This window comes from Varroa destructor, unplaced genomic scaffold (genome assembly GCF_002443255.2).
Source record: "Varroa destructor unplaced genomic scaffold, Vdes_3.0 BEIS01000005.1, whole genome shotgun sequence".
NCBI lineage: Eukaryota > Metazoa > Arthropoda > Arachnida > Mesostigmata > Varroidae > Varroa > Varroa destructor.
The window spans coordinates 13004037-13021847 of record NW_019211458.1 but is presented as its reverse complement, the minus strand read 5'-3'; the positions used below and the strand labels follow the sequence as shown (position 1 = coordinate 13021847).

Here is a 17811-nt window from a genome sequence, read left to right as displayed (position 1 = left end):
TCATGATTTGTTTGTTAGTTCCTCTGCCGCTAGATTCGATTGTGGATGAGTGGAGCAGATATCAAAAGAAAACTTTCAAATACAATGGAGGAAGATTTCTTCTTGCTGAATTACTTACTGTTTGTTGTTAGTTTACTTGTGAGCACTAAAGCATACGCATATAACCATCTGTATATGCACATCGGCGTCTGTGTGTACATTTTGTTCCCGACATGTTTATATATTTCGAGTGAAGAAATTACGGCGTTTACGAGAAGATTACTTTAGGAATTTCATGAGCGTTTTATTAGGGCATACTCAAAATTGTGGAGTTCAAACACAATATAATGTCAATTCTAGTAACGGCAGAAGGCGAAACTGGGATCCCAATACGTACGTTGCAAAAGCATAGCGTTACCCTACTGAGTTACAATCCAAGCCGTTTGGAAAATTTTATCGGTAATAAAAATTAACTTTTTTTTTTAGAAACATAACGATAATTAGTGCTTGCAGTATTAAAACTGTATCACGATTGTGTATTTGGACTATTAGCTTATTTATTGTTTTAGAAGAAGAAATTGTGACGCCCACTCGATGCGACTGGACTAGCATATAGCGCTTTCTTTCGATCAAAGCTCATCGCTTTAATAAAGTTTAATAACCATGGTTAGTGCCCCCAGTTGGTTTACGGCCGCAGTCCTTGACCCCTTATGCGTAACTGATGTTGTTTTGTTTCGTGTTTGTTCTCAACGTACCGGCTGCGTCATCGTTCTCGCTCAATATCTGTTATATGACAGTGAGCTACTAACGTTTTATTAAATATTCAATTGGTCATTTTGTACACGACATTCTCCCAGAATATGGCAAGGGCAGCGTAATTTCGCATACTATCTAAATCAATGGTGCCATTTTAAGCCACAGTACATATTGTGATACAGAAGAACACGACAAGTTTTCGTTTTTTGAAATTCTTTTTTGTTTGACTTGTGTTTTTTTTTTGTTTTTGCTACACTTAAGCTACAAACACCCGTTCACTAGTTCGGAGCTAATTAGAGAATCGAATGTTCTGGGCAGTTTCAAACTATGCCCCATTGGCCAACATAACTGAACAAACGAGTTTTAGAGCTATCTGCTATTATAAGCTGTCGTCAAACGATAATGAGTCCAGATGCAAAGAAACGCTCAGTGGTGCGGATTTTAATTCTCGGAGCCAACGGCGCTCTACAGAAGATTGTGAAAACCGCAGTTATTATGATAGTCTACTTTCTGGGCTTTAGTTCCGCCTTTTCTATTGCCCAAAAGCATGGTCTCCATCTGCGAACCAACTCAAATAACGCGGATGTAAGCTCATTTTACTTTTGTAATTCTCTATAGTATTTGTATGTCTAAATTTAAATGATATTATTGAGCAAAAATGCTCTTTCGATTTCTCATTGAATAGTCGAAACGATTGCGAGGCAACGTTTTGTCAACTCAAATATCGTGACAGAGCATCTTTACGAATATTTAGGACTCGAATTCTAAACAAATCGTTAGAAAGTTACGTGAGAAACTAAAGTTCGATTTGAAGTTACAACAAACGTGTGACTCTTCGGACATTCCTAAATTTCGTTTGTTTTTTTTTTATGAAACCTTGTTGCTGCGGACGTTAAGTAGTATTTTCAGCTGGAACTCTGTGTATGGTGTATATTAGCGAACGGTTCTCATACTCTCTAGGATAAAAAAAACAGTAGTTAAAAATATAGAGTTTTAGTCATTCACTAATTGCTCTAAGAGCGAAAGTCTTTGCAAGATGTACAAGCTCGCAAAGGATGTGGTAATACGAATATCTTTCGAGAAAAAAGGCACTAAGTCTGAACTTACTTATTCTCGGCGGGTTTTCTTAACAATCACAGCTCGTTGTTTATTGCTTTGATCGAAAACGAGTGGTTACGTGGCAACAAAATTCCCATGATCTGTCTGTCTGTAATGATCAGCAATTCAATTCGACGTTCAAAAGAATTAGGTACCGAATCGGGCATTGAATAAGGGACGACCCGGTGATTTGAAAGCACCGAATAAACTCACCTGTCGTATGAATATCAATAGACAATTGATAACTACAAGTTAAAGTTAATGTAGCATTCAGGAATCATTAAGGATTAGATGTTTACTTGATTGTTTTTGTAGAAGGATTATTTGCGTTGTCTGCTGTGTGTAGGTCACTATTTCTCTATCTTGGTAGGTATGTGGCATAGAAGGCCGTGGCAACACCTGCGATCCTCGATTTTGAAAATTTAAGTATAGATTACAAATTGCCATTGTTTTCAAGCATCTCGTAATAGGCAGTTGTGGTACTGCTAGCTAATGGTATTCACTGTCTGCTTAATGATACATATTTCACATAACGTAAAATATGCAAGCCTATCCGACGCAGAGAAATGAGGTTAACGTTTTTAAGGATAGGCTTCACGGATTTGCTGTTCGAGCAAGCGCTGTTGCTTTCTTTGATAACAACTATATGTGTAACGCGGGTGTTACATAATGACACTTTATTTTTCAATATTTGCATTCTGTTTTAACTTACTGCTTCTAAGACAAGATTCGTTATTGCGTCTCGTGATCGTGAGACACTCTGATATTTATGGCGTCAATTGAGGTAAACATAAACCACTGATCTTGAGTGATTTTCTACGAGTACACAGATGAAAAAATTATAACCTGACAGTTGACTAATCCTCAACACACATTATGAAATAACAGACATCCTCGCCATAGTCGTTCTGTTGCTAGCTTCATGTAGTTATACAGGTCTCGTTCAGGCTGTGTTGATAAATATATTCAGTAAGCTCTGCCGCCCTCATTCAAGGCCTTCGAAGAGAAGGGTCATCGTTGGGAAACCGGTTTTCTATATAGGTTATCACACGGATAATCGCTGAAGTCTAAGTGATATCAAGTAGCATTTAAAAGCCATCTCTATCATTTTTTATTTGTCATTGGTAGATCTGGCGTCTTTTTTAAACGCAAACAACGTTTGTATCTGATATTCACCAAGAAGTTTGATCAGTCAATGTATCAGCTTTGCAGGATTGCTCCACTCTCGTTATTTGAGCAATTTTATGTTCTACGTAAGCGACCGGCCCCAGGGCTAGTAATCTGCGTGTATGATCCAACTGGCTAAGAGCAACCTATGCATCAACGAAAGCAAATCCGTGTACTGTTTTGTGTCTGTTAGAAGAAGAGAATGGAGAAGGTGCAATGAAAGTACAGACTAAGAACTAGTTACAAGCGGAATAAACTTGATCTTAGTATATTTTTTAGACGCTTACGTCAAGCGATGGCAAGTTATTAGCTACTTCACACTGTTGTTATTTTTATAACAGTGTATGCAAGGCATATATATATTTAAAGGGAATCTGTACCATACTGACTGATTTTATCGACCTTAGGCCTTCAGCATTTCTTTTCCGTTATATCTATGTCTGTTCAGTTCAGTAGCACTATGTGCGTCTGTGTCTATGGGACGGACTGCTCCAGCAGTTTCCTGGGGTAATTACAACCGCTGCAACAAATCTGCATCTGCTCCTGAGAGATTTAGTCGTTCGATTCCTCCTGACGTGCTACTCGAACCATACCCCAACTGCCTTCCCTATGCTGTAACGGCAGCCGTTATGGCTAGAATATCTTCGACTGCATTTACGATATCTTTCTCATTCACTCTGTCCCGCTGCCACTCACCGTCGCATCGGGGCTCCGGACCGCAATTCGATTCCCTTGCCCTTTGCGGCTCGCGGATCCCTTGTAGCCCAGCAGCGCTGATTGCAGCCCGAAGGCAATGTGCTTCGCCCTGGCAATCAGTACCTATCTAGCTCCGACCAACACTTCAGATGCTATTGAACGACGAGCCGAAGGGTGTTCGCATCTCCGTGCCTTTTGTCGCCATTTTGTTGCTCAGTATTTTGTCTATGTAACGTTGTCAGCTAGCTAGCCAGCCATCGGTCAATTGTTTATTGTGCTGTTCGTACACGATTTGTCAAGTGATAACCGCTGCCTTTAATCAGCCAGCCATGTTAGTTGGGTTTTGAGTGGCAAAAAAGCGCGTATTGTTTGTGTCGAAATAAAAAGAGGGCTATCTTTGGCGAAGTTAAGTATTGCGCTATGTTAATCCTTGTGACAGCTAAACACTGAACTGTCGATATTAGTGTCGTATGTTATCTCGGTCCTTTTCGTGAGTACCTCATTGAAACTCTGACCATCCAAGAACAGTTTGGAAAACTGAACTTAGACAACAATAATGAGCCCTTAGTAGAAGTGTTATAGATGACGTCCTACCGTAAATAGCGCGTTAAGAAGGCATGTAAGGCAGGATATATACGGATATTTTTCATCTATTATGAATGATGTGGAGATGTTTCAGTGTTGCCCTACGCAGAGCAACAGTAACGTTCCATTCGAAGTGTGCCAAAGAGATGGTTTCTTGCTAATTACTCCACACATGTATCATCAGTACCAACTGTAATTATGAAGGTGAGTAAAAAGCATTTTGAGAGAATCTATGTTGACAGAATTGAAAGCTATTTTGGTGCTCGATCATTTAGCTATCAGCATCGAAACACGCACGGGCGAATTAGCTAAGAGACGCCATGGATTGTCCTGAACTGTTTACAATTGGAAGGTCGACTAAGGTGCTCCACGTATAAGTACATACTGAATAGTGCACATAATGACAACGTATTGAAAAATCATACTGCTTAATACGAAGCTAATCTAGTATATACAGGCCGATGACACGACGTGACTGGCTGTTGGTGTTCGCGACGCTGTGAATACCACCATTGCGTCATCTATGTTGAAAGACGTCTTGCAGGAAGGAGATAGCAACCAGGGTATTTGTTTCATTGTGCGGCTTCGATAGATACCAAAAAACAACACGCACCAAGCAGCCGCTGGAAGTAAAAAGCCGCCTGAATAATTTATTTTTTTTATTTCATAGAGTAAACAAAACGTGTCAGCATAATGGTGTGGATTGGTATGCCTTGGATTCGAATCGGGCAATTGTTATTTTGACTATTTTTTTTTGGTCATGAATAGTAGTAGTCCACTACGCAATACACTGCCAGATTTAGCCCTTTTGAAATGTAATAATGTTGTTGGCTTTGCTTCATACGATTTTCTTACTATTTTGAATGGCGGCTTGCTTGAAAACGGTTCTGCGAAACTGAATGCCGGGGACAGGGAATCCTTCTTGGAATATTGAAATCAGTTAGAGCTAACCAATCCTCCCTAGTTGCCTAAGACTTGCCGAAACGTACGTTACTGAGTGTATCTGAGATTACTGCTTCTCTCTAAGAAGATATGTGCCCAATTGGATCAGACTTAGCAACTAGCAAGCAAAGTCGATTGCTTATAAACATGTACTAGAAAGTTCATTCCTATTGAGCGCTTCTTCATTGATTACTCAGTGTGGTGGACTATTACCTTTATCGTCTAAATATAGCAAATGCCCCAGCTAGAAAATAGCCTTTCTTCGATCGTCACCTCAGCGAACGTAATTTGGCGAAACAGTTACAGAGACTCGTTTTGTTCGGTGGATTAAGCATCAGAGATCAGCGATGAAGTTTTGAATTTACATTCAGACAAAGATTCTTTATCTTTTCAAACAATTTAAGTCCTTATAGTGTATAATTCATTGCAGTGTCAAGAATTAACGATATAAATATCATTCTATTGCCTGTGTGACAATATGTAATCGAAATGATCCCGCCACATCATGCATCAGAATTCAGGTAGGAATTGGTGCTGGGAGATTTTTGCTCCCACATTTGGGAAACATGATAAAACGCTAGAACCTATATTGTCCAAATTAGCGTAAGGCGTCATAGGAGAATTCTTACTAATGTAAAGTGAACGTACGGACAAAGGTCAACTCACACTTCACGCGTTATTATTGCATAATAAATAAAGTTATTTGCTAACACCTTCTGTGTACTTTTATACGTAAGATGGACCGTAGTATGTTGTCCTACCTTCGAAGGAAAATGCAATTGTTGATGGCGTCCATTTTTATTTCTCAGTGGTTGCCATTACCAATATTTTTGTTTATTACAGTGTTCACTAGCGTTTATTTGACTTGAATTTATGGCCATACTTTATTATGATGAGGCATTCACTTACGAAAGCTATTGACAGATTCTTAATAAAATATTTTAATAGTAGCGGACCTGAGCAAACAATGTACGTATCATCAAATCAACATTTATATATACCTTTTACAAGATGCATATTGACAAAATTTATATTCTAATATCAGATCGATACATACATGTAAATAACCAAATTAAGTTTAAAGTGTTGGGCAAACGGCTGGATCTGCTGCGATTTGAAAATCAGTAAAGCCACAGAAGGACAATGTCACAAGTAATCTGGTAATGATGGGGGCCACAGCTGTGCGAAATGTATATGTGTCGAATAGGGAAGGGGCACGTGTCTGGAAAAGTCTCTTCAAGTGTTTTCATCTGCCCTACGTGACCTCCGATTGATAAACTCGAAATAACACATAGCACAGCCTATCTGTGAAAGACGAATGATCATTGGGCTGTTGACTAGCGTTACAGGTTTATAATCTGAAGTATGCACTGATGGGCATCACATCATAGTAAAAAGTCATTATAAAAACTGAAAATAACTGATGACAGTCATCGAAATATTCCTATGAACATGTGTCTTGACCGCTTGGCGTGGAGTGAACAGGCGGTGCTGAAACCACGACCACATATTTACTTACGATACAACAATCACGTATGATAGAAACGCGGGTTTGTATAGAATGAGAGAAGCTACGCTGACTAGAAATTGCCACGGTATATATATAGTATTGAACGCCGTCAACGTAGAGACGTTCTTATACCGACCTCGCTATGTGGCTTCGACAATTATTTGTACTGACTGCTATCTAATGCTGAAACAAGTTTCGTAACGGTAATGATCCGCTGAGTAGATCTGAGCATAATTCTAAAATGTCCTCGTACTTGAGTACTACAATCAATCAACCTCAATTGCTACAGCCTAGCAAACTATCATATGTTATACGTGAAAGGCTGATTTGTTTGTGGCAATTCCTTGTAATAGGCTTACACTCAAAATCGAGCGGCAACCAGGCGTCTGGCTATGAAATGCCTTACGGCATACGGTCAAATTTGACGTTTAGAGAGGGTGTGCATTGTAATAACAATTATGTATAGTTCACTATGTTACAATTTGTTGTAGTACTATATTTGACCAGTATATATTTTCTTACAAATCATCCTAGAGTATTAACGGCTGCCTTTCTATATCTTGAAAATGTTTAGCATGTAAAATTTGCATAAAATTTAATTAATAACGTCGGGTCAAAATTTTGTTACTAGTAATCAATCTTTTCTCGATACGCTGAACAGGACGGTGGTAAATAAGGCCTATGCGTAGATCTGAAGATCTTTATCATTTTGTTCACATTCCTCAAGGCGGAATTTGCGGGTCGCTGCCCTTTGCAAAATGTTTTTGAAGTATTTTATAACAGTTGTTATAATCTAGATAAAATCGGATCCTACACATTGTAAAACGCTTATGCAACTATAATAATCGTATACTTTCAGAAAATAAGCAAAATAGAAAACCACGTCTTGTTAGTATTCGCCAGATGTTTTTTCATAAGAAGGACTTTGAAACTGTGTTTACTCTCGTTTACGCGGACCCGCGAGCGTCTCTTTACAGAAAAATCTATCGCCATCTATCGGTGTGACGTTCGGCTAGCCCTAAACAAACGCAAATGCAACTTTAACATAGTGTTTTGTGAAGGTCACGTACGCACTATTGAGTATGAAGTATACTTTAACATCAGCTCAACACCCTAACACTAAACATTTTTTAGTTGTTGGGAAATCGACTTCAATAACAAATAGGGTTTTTGGAGAGCCCGTTTCAAAGAGCGAATTCGGATTTTTTTTTTTCTCTGAGATCTACTTTATCGCTCGCTAAGGACGCACTTTTAGTGTCTAAGATCACCAAGTGTTCCTATAATGTAGTGCAGTTAAATTCAATTAATTGATTTCTTTATTATTATTATTAGCTTAGTTAATTAAAAATTAATATTAGATGAGAAGTGCTAAAACATTTCAGTTTATACCAGTTGAAATCTAGAACAGTATTATCACTCGACATATTGGTGGTTTGATATTTAAGATCCTAGAATTTCTTTATTGATTTAGTATGTGCCAGAGCCTTTATGTTACTCAGGTCTATACAGTTTGTCCGTGCTTATCCAGCACAGTGTGCCTAAAAGCAATGCTTTTTTTGTACATTATTTTATATGGGTAAGCTTAGAAATTGAATGCACTCTATGGAAAATTATATGATTTCCGTATATTTCATCACTGTGTTAATCTGTCTAAAAATACTCCTACTGGGCTTCTAGGTGTTTGCTAGCGAAAACAGCTTATGGCGGAGACAGTCGTATTGACTGCTGTTTAGGACGTTGGCAAAAAAAATCAAGGGAAATGTAATACAAGCAAGACAAACGAGCACAATCGTCATAGATATTTGCCCGATTTTACACAGGAACTCATTACAACAAAAGGAAAAGTGTGAATGAAAGTTGTATAAAATGCGGAGCATAGCAAGCGGTTTTATTTAGCCGATGCTTCAAAGATCGAAGGCCGCTGCACTAAATAATTTTAGCCTGATAATCGGTAAAAGTTGTACAACGTCTCGTGTCCGTAAAGGTTGATTGACAGAGTTTCATAAGGGTCGTAAATCGTTTACATTATCATCACTCAGTCCAATGGTCCTCTTGTGCGCTTCTGAATTAGCTATCAGGTCTAACGCTTTGTACCAAAGGTTCCAACATAATTTTAACTCGAAATTGATTAGGATGCAATTAAATATTCAGCAAAAACGGACTGTTCCATAAAAGCGCTTTGCAAATCATGGCTTAACCAGATGCAGTGTAGTAGATGTGAATAGGTCCTATAGCTAGCCAGCCTTAGAAAGTAATACGTTACGTTAGAGTGTTCGTTTGTGTAGTTCGATCGTATCATAACGTTAAACCAGTATCCTACTAGCACCGATTATTTATTCTTTATGCCGCTAGCGCCACAATTATGCTGACTCTTTGATTCGATAGGCAGACTAACACAAAACATTGTATATAAATAAATTTTCTATCTTTCCAGCCACCGTGTCTTACGTAAGCACATTAGGTAATAGTATAAACGAGCTGACACTTTTCCTATCAGTAATCTATTTTCGCGACGATGTTCGCTATCAGCATTGGCGACCGACAGCAACGTCGGTCCGCTAAACTTACCTCAACCTCGTCACAGTTCACTAGCGACAGTCTTCAGCTTGCTCATTTTTCCCATTTTCTTTGCTGCATCATTTTCGCTGATTGCCTAAACGGTCGAGTTATTGTTTCCAACTTGCAGGATCCACATGTAAAAGCTCATAGATTATGCCTTGCAATCGAGTGCCTTATAATTCACGAGTAAATATTCATTTTGATACGATCGATGTCACCGCCCGGCGCCCAATTCTGTCTTTTGTCGTACACTCCGTTATACGAGTCGAGTCGAAGGCTGTAGGCAATGATCAAAACAAAACGTATATCATTTATTCAATTTTGCGATAATAATTATAGTTGCGGTGATAGGCACACGGTCGTGGAGCAATTCCGCCAGTGAATGATCAGCCACCGATCTGTTCGCGGCAGTAATGATCAACATCTATAACGATACCAACATAGTTATTAATCAATGGTGTTTTTTTCATCATGTGACCATGCCCGTATGTGATCGACGACGACGACGACGACGACGACCCAGGCAAACCGTCGTCGTCGTCGTCGTAGTCGTCGACATCGTTGTTGAATGGTCGCACGTGTTATCACGGGCGCTTATCTCCGACCCAGCATCTCTTGAGGTGCAAATAGTTCCAGTCTCGCGACCAAATATCGTACGTATAGTAAAAAAACGCTTGAACGTATAATATTTCGACAGCTACGGTCGGGTACGTTCGTACCGGCCTCTTTCCAGAGTGTTATCTGACGTATTTATGTAATACGAATGCAATTCGTATATTCGCTGCAGCTTCGTTTTTGATGGCCTCTTAATTGTTGACATTAGTCGCCGACCTCGAAAATAGCGGCTGCGATCGGTAGTCGTCACCGTTGTTTTAGTTATAACAACCTGTTTGCAGTCTTGTTTCTGCAATAGCAGACAAAAAAGTTGGCAACAGCAAACGTCGAAGTGGCAGCAACAACGGTTGTAATGGCCACAACCATCTAGCGTCCACTACATTACTGTTCTTGCCTCTGGTAGAACGATAAAAGCCAATCAGCGGGCCTATACATCTAGGACCGATTTCGCTCACATCTCTCACCACAGTATCCGTTGAGTATGTGAACACGTTGGCGGACCAAAGCGCAGACATGTTCTGCCGCCTGATCCATGCTCGATCAGTCGCACAGTCCATCGAATCCCGACGGATCCAAACGTTGGCCGCTATTCGTCTTCGAACAAACTAAGCAGAACTAAGGAAGTCATTTCGTAATGAACAAATACCGAATGAATTCAGATGTTCTTGTTGGCGGCCATACACTTATTTTCCCTGTCACTTATGGTGGCGATCGTACTCTTGTACGATCTCTCTCTCTCGTACAGTTCGGTCCAACGGATTAGTTAGAATGAAGAAATATTTATCTTTTGATCAGGTAGATAAGTACTACGTCCTATATTTTGTTGCCTCTGTGCTATTGATGGCTGCGGCTAATAAAGAGAAAATTGATAGGGTCAAGGGTTGGGCGAGGAATTCTGTCTTGTTTTAAATGAAACGATTGATAAATTTCGATCGCTAGTTCGAATCGTCTTCCCTTCTCCGCGTCTGATAATGGGCACAGCTTGCCTTACAGACGACTCCAGTGCTACGGTCTGGACATCGTCTAGCTGCTGCATTGTGAGTGAGCGATATCGACGCTTGATACTGCTAAGTTGACCGATATAGCTTCAGTAAGAACAGCAACGCCTTCAGGTGAAGTGGACAATGCCGACCGATCGGTGTTCTATTCGTGCTAGTTACAGGCAGTCGATTACGTACAACCCGGTTATTCATTTCCAGCCAATATGCCGACACTGCTACCTGCACTGTCGGATCGTCAATGCTGACAACATTGGGAAAAACCGTTCAGGGTAAGAGAAGGACGGCGAAGACGGAATGTCGGGCGGAACGGACGAGCGCGTTGCGGTTCCTAAAACAGCAATACTACAGATGAGCCGACGTAAAAACCGGCAGCAACGGACAGTGTCCTGGATGCATACCTTCTTCGAACTTCTTCATGGTGAAGTAGATTCGGGCTCGGCCTTTCCATAGACTTGTGTAAGTCTGAGGGTGTTGGAAAGAGCCGCGCCAGTAGCGATTACGGCGGTGATGGAATATAGAATACGTAATTTCGTCTAACGCGTAGCAGTCGATGACGATATCGGTGACACGGCTGTTAGCGTTTGGATGTTATATAATATGTCATTTCTTTTTATTTATGAGTGGTGAGAGTAAAATATTGCATGAATGGTTTGCCGCTGGGGAAGCACGCAGTGAGGTTGTGCGCTTTTCCACGCTTAATTAAGCCGACAAAATTAATAATTATAGCTCTAATAGACGATACTAAAATTAACTTGTCATCGGCATGATTTTGTTTAGTCATCTTTGTAGCTGGGTCCGTTCGTGAACTGAACCGTTTTAAGTAGAACATGCAAATGATAATCGAAGAGGGTTTCTGTGTTAGATGTAATCTTCTTTACCAGTTACACAATGAAGTCAGGGTCTGGAAGCCACGCAATATTGTCAGTTGCATCAGAACACCCAGGGCCATTATCGACGGCCATTCATATTCCATTTATATTTTACTTCAAGGCATGGGAATAATCGAAATCCAACGGGGTTAAATCTGGGAAACGTGGAAACCGAAGCCAGCGCTTGTTCAATTTAACGTGGTGACGAAGTCGTCGAGTAAGCACAATGTGTGCTTTCTGTCGATTGCCTGCTGTACATCTATAAGGCTTTTCACGAGTTCGAAATATCTTCGTTCGTATTGTTACCTTCACAAAACATCGTGAGACCAAACGCTTCTAATATTTACTACGAATATGAGCACCGGTTTGTACCCGAATCCATTCGGTACCAAGGTCGCTCTCTCTTTTCTTCAACCCCAGTGTCTTTTGCTTGATCCTTCTGATGGGCGGCGCTCAATGAAGACGGTGTATTCCAAGCGAAGTTTTTATTAATGATAATTGCACCAATTATTTATGAAGTCACAACAAGCGTGTTCTGAATTCGTTTCGTGAAAACTTTTTTTTTGCGTTTCTTCTGTATTTAGCTACAATTTCATAATACGCGCTTCGAGGAGTTTCATATTGAGCTGGCACAGAGTGTATTGTCCGCATTTTGTGTTCTTAAAAACTTACTCTTCCGTTTGAGATTGCAGAATGTAATCTTACCCCTTCTGTAGTTTTCAGCCATCCTATTAACGCCCTTGTTGTCTCACTGAGGGCCTTCTTGGTTAGTGTTTTCGGCCATCATCGATGAATTTCACTAGCCTATTTATCCCAGTGATGTGGGGCTTTAGCCGGCGTAGCTTTGTAAGTACACATTAAATTCACGCCTTCCTGCGTCCGAGATATCCTATCTAGATTGATGGACCTGTTTTCATATAAGGTAAATAATAATTAGTTATCAATAAAATCAACAAAAACCTATCCATCTTAGATCGGTATTTAACGCTGGTCCTAACCTCGTTTATGGGCCAAGCTATAAAAAATGTCTGTCGAGCTTTCTCAAAACTTTTCTTGAAAAAAGACAGCTTGCTAAAGATTGTGGATTTAATAGAGGCAAATAATGAAAAAATTGATTAAAGTCAAAACAGGTAATCTGTCCGCTCGAGCTTACCTGGCATTTTTAATCCTGCATCATATCCATATCAATAAAAGACTAAAGGTAATTTTGCGACCGTTTAGACGCGGTAACATTTCATCGTCCAAGTAGAGTACTATATCATTACAAAAATGGTAGAAAGCTGTTTAGTCCGATCGATTCCATTAATATTTATGAAAAATTAACCTGTCACCATGTGCCACCTGCTTCACAATTGATCACTAAAAAAAAGACGCTCCTTGTTTCACCGGTTTGAGCACATTTTTCGTCTGTCGTTTAGGATACGACAAGGAATCTGTGGAACGGATAGTGATTGGTAGTCAAGTTGTTATTAACTTAGTCAGACTTGAAACTTAGTTTTAGGGCGATTAGTTGCATCGCTTAATATAACATCACATCAAAAGTTACTGTGGACTATTAGTGCTTGGCCTTGTCGTATCCAGCAAAAGGCACTGCAGCAAAAATACAAACAGCTCAGTGTTGCCAATCGACTATCGGAAGCAGCCGTCGTAAGATATGGCCCTGATTTTTGCTATCGGTCGTTTTGTGCTTCGTTTCATAATAATTATGTTCATAATATATATATTTCTATAGTTTGTAAGAACGTAAAGCTTTGTTTCGCTAGCGAAGGCAAACTATACAGGATTACCGCAGGCAGGTGGAAATTCTGTCTGATAGAATGCCCACTGGCGACACTGAACGTAAACCTCGAAACATAGAGGCAAGTGTAAATTTGAACTATTTTAATTGCATTTTTAATTTAATTTTTTAGCTCTGTGGCCGAAATCGTTCATGTTTTGCATAGAAAATTAACGTATTATATTACCATGCGATATCTATAATGGTACAAATGCTTCGCTCCTTGTAAATGTCATTAGGATGCTGTAGTATCGTTCTTCTTATTATTGTCTATATATATAACTATGACGTAATTTCGACGTGAGCAAAAGGGACAGAATGCGAAAACAGCTACATAGCTTATATAAAAAAGAACAGGTATTATATATATATATAAAACTGTGCTAGACTTTTCAGTGGAACATTCAACGTAGCGAACTCCAACCTTTGAAACCTTTCATATGGAGTTTCCGCCCTTGTTATCTATGACCTTGTGTCATTTGGGCGGTAACTTATTTCTCCGCTATAGCAGCTTGGGATATGAAAATCTACAAAGGATCGAAATACAGTTTTGATATCATGTTGAAATCTGTTTTGATAGTATGTTGTTGAAATTTTGTTCCAACTCGCGAATATCTGATAAGTGTGTTAAATGACACAGGGCCTTCAATGTTAATTTTTACATTTTCTTTATTGTCATTCTTGCGGCGTGAAGTCGAGCATCGCCGTCGTAGCTCGGTTCACTAATTTTGGTTCCTTTAAGCGAAGTTCACATATCGTTGCCTTCGATTGTTGATAGTACAGTTTAGTAATAAGTAATGTTCTATTAAGTGAAGCTGCAATGGATAACGCCGACGCTAGATTAGCAACCAGAGATGACATGATGGTGCAAGCTGACTCCTATCTAAGAGTGACGTCTCGCTGGTTGAGCTTCACACAATGATACGTTTCTTACAGAGGATTCATTTTTTGTCACACGTCATAACGCAAAAAAGGAAAGGGAGCTAAGCGTCTTTATGTGTTCGCTTTTGATCCTTCCATAAATCATTAGGCGTCCATTTGGACAATTTTTTTACTCCCTTAGTTTAAACGAGGTAATTAAACAGAATATTTCAACAGACGCTCGGACACATTAAGATCGGCTGGCCTTTATTGCAGTTTTAAACGTAAGAGTTATTCCAGGACACGCATTTGATTTTGAAACTTCTTTCTTCTTCAAACCAATCGTTCAGTGTTCTTCTTTATGGGTAAACTCTTCACTTAGCACAACGTTTGTACAGCAAGCTGTCTCCGCCACTACAACATCAAGATGAAGCGCATATTCTGATTTTATACGGCGCACTGTAAGCTGCTTTTTAAAAGCCCAAATGACGATAAACAGAAAGTACACATGTAACTTGAAAATAACAAAAGTGCTGCGAAATACAATTTTTTTTAATGAAAAATTAACGACTCTTACATTTCACACTAAACGACCCAGTACGTAGGAAGTAATTGTTATATCAGGCACCGCTATGTGCTAATTAACGCGTCGTTGTAGTCTATTTGAATTATTCGTTCACTTAACTGAACTTATTTCCTGTAAAGCCCTGTGTTTCTGCTATTTCTGTGTTAAAGCTGTAAGCATACATCAGAATTTGTTATACTCCATATGCGTCAGTACTGACTACCATTTCGTCGTCACACGATTTCATCGGTTAAATTTTTTTTTTAAATTATTCGTTATTTTAGTTTTGGAAACAATATAATCCCTACAATGTGATGTCTTTATGAACACAGACACCTTGTTGACACAGTTGAATGTAGATAGCTCAACACACTATTGCATTACTGCACGAATCATCATGTGAAAGCTTTGTCTATCTAAGTTCCTCTACTGCTGCAAGTATACGCAATGCGTCGCAACTCAATTTGCTCGCTAGGATTTTGCTCAGCGTCTCATCTGTGTGACACTGGACAAGGCCCCGTCCTGCCTTGGTGCGTCAGTTACTCGCGATAGGGGGAATTTTCGGCACCGAGGACACATGCGACCCAGTGCAGCGCCGTAATTATTAAAAGCGCAAACTTTCGTGAGGGAGCCCAGTATCGAGCGAGGGCAAAAAAAAACAGAAAGACATGGAGCTATTCAGTTCTGTCGGAGGTGGCGCTCCCGTTGACCGCACTGTTACTGCCGCCGAGAAGTAGCGTTACGGGATTACGTATGATGTCTCTATATTTACATCTTTAATGGTGCTGTCTGGCTGAATAGCCGAGCGATATATTTGTGGGCCCGGAGATGGGCCAATGTAGTGCACGTATGTAGCGGAATTTACTGCGATTTAGATTCTATAAGAGATGAATTGAGAAGGTGCCAGTTGTTGAATTAGCACGCCGTCATCCTTTAGGAGGTTCCTAAAGGAAGAAGCGCAAGTTCTAAGTATAGCTATTACTGGTAGCCGTTGTAATACTAGTGATGATAACCGTTGTATTTGGAACGATTCTATTAAAGCCCGTTGAGTCAGGTTGTGTGCCAATGCGGGCAAATGTCCGGTATCGTGTGCGTTTCACTTCTTTACTAACATATAACCGTTGGTTGAGTAAGAATTTTTAATTTTGCTTTTACTATCTAATATTTTATTACACCGGAAAACAAATGGACGTCCCCACATATCCCAAGGATGATACTGTTGAAGGCTTCGGTCTCGGGTTCTTTGACCGACAGGTAGAGAGCATGCACAATCCACCAGGCAACCAAAAACATCAGGGCGCACCTATAATTTAGAGGGTACAAATGTGATACCATAGTCAGAATGGATTATCCTTACCTAACTCAAACAGCTAGACAGCACTGCAGAGATATTCGCGTGAAGATGCTTGTAGGTTCCAAAATATTAAAGCAAATCAGCCCATAGAGTGACAATTCGAGTGAAGCTTTTATAGTCAAAGCTAAGGCAGACCCGTTCCGAGCATCTGTTGCAGTAATCTGCTTGTTAAAACGGCTAAGAGGACATTACCTTCGTTTGACCTAGTAACGTCCCCTTGTACTTGAATTCACCATTGTTGAACAGACGCACAAGCAGGCTCTGTGGATGGGTGGTTTCAATGATGTGTCTAGATTTAAAAGATTTTTGATCCAACTTCTGTATGAACTACATGTGTTTTAAGTGCAAATATATGAAGCGGTATTGTATATGCATTATCCATTTATGAGTTTACGGGTCCTCTCATATGTAGGAAATAAATAAATGCTTTGGGTTTTACACCCGCTATTACCGGTAACCATTATCAGCTTACGTATGAAAAGCGGTGGGCTCGTCTTTGCCTATTTTTAGCAGATCGAACAGAAATTCGTTGCTTTTAATAGGAGGTTTATTGAAGGCTCTGATATGATATTATCCATGGATCTTCCAAGACTCAAAAACGAAAACAGATAGTTTAATAATCAAGCGATAACGTTATTTCGAGGTAAATAATAATTATTATTATCAAATTATTCGCTCTTGTTCTGTTGTAATTTTACATTGGCTGTCTGTTTTTTTTTTTCAGTATTTATCTGTAGTGTGGTGGTGGTGGTGCGTGTTTGCGTGGGGCGGTCCTGGGTTGTACCTTTGCGAAACAACAAGCGCCGAACGTTCGGCCTTTCACCATCATCGACGGAAAGATCACGGGTTCCTTTTGCGACCTACTAGGCGTCTACATGGATCTCTGTCAAGACCTAGGCGTCACCTGTATGACAGTCAACAACAGTAAGTGACCACAGCATAAATACTACTTTTAAGAGAACATTCAGTAATGATCACTCTAAATTTAATGTTTTTTTTTGATAACTCACTTTTGTATATTATATGAGAACATAATACGTCTAGGCATATACTGCTCTACAAATATAGATCCTTGTATTTAATAATACATTACACTGCATGTCGTATCATACGAAAACGCCACTTATGGATTTTCGTGTAAGAAAGTTGACAATCGGTTAAAGAAGGCAATACTCAGGCTCAGACGATAAGCAAAAGCAGATTATCGAATACGTGTGAACGAGCAATGATGCATCGCCATCAGCTGTAACATGCGCATACTGTCAAGGTATAGATCATTTAGTAGTGAACCTATTGTAAAGAAAAGAGTTGAAAATAATTTATGGAATACGTAATGTGAGGGTAGCAGAAGAGATCGATGCGACTTGCCCTTAACATCAGAATACATGTGTATTCATATGCAGATCCTCACTCAGTGTTCCCTTTATATCATTCCTTTATTGGTAGAGCGTCTCCCGATCACTACAAATGTGTTTTC

At 39.7% G+C, this 17811-nt stretch overlaps 2 protein-coding genes across 3 annotated transcripts in view; one reads left to right on the top strand and one right to left on the bottom strand.

The window, feature by feature from the left end:
- Positions 1-112: 112 nt before the first annotated feature.
- The window catches only part of LOC147755297 (uncharacterized), a 27156-nt gene continuing 9457 nt past the window's right edge, over positions 113-17811 (top strand). Inside the window, exons 1-2 of the mRNA XM_086991400.1 lie at positions 113-4485; positions 17059-17258. Coding sequence (XP_086847526.1) covers positions 4480-4485; positions 17059-17258 — 206 coding nt within the window. The 5' untranslated portion in view covers positions 113-4479. The remainder of the gene's footprint in view (positions 4486-17058; positions 17259-17811) is intronic.
- The window catches only part of LOC147755296 (uncharacterized), a 21999-nt gene continuing 18843 nt past the window's right edge, over positions 14656-17811 (bottom strand). Inside the window, exons 4-5 of one of the 2 annotated variants that reach the window (XM_086991406.1) lie at positions 16527-17238; positions 14656-16283 (exon numbers count right to left, since the gene is read on the bottom strand). In XM_086991406.1, the coding sequence (XP_086847532.1) occupies positions 17235-17238 (4 nt within the window). In that variant the 3' untranslated portion in view covers positions 14656-16283; positions 16527-17234. The remainder of the gene's footprint in view (positions 16284-16526; positions 17239-17811) is intronic. The other variant, XM_086991407.1, reaches the window with a different exon arrangement.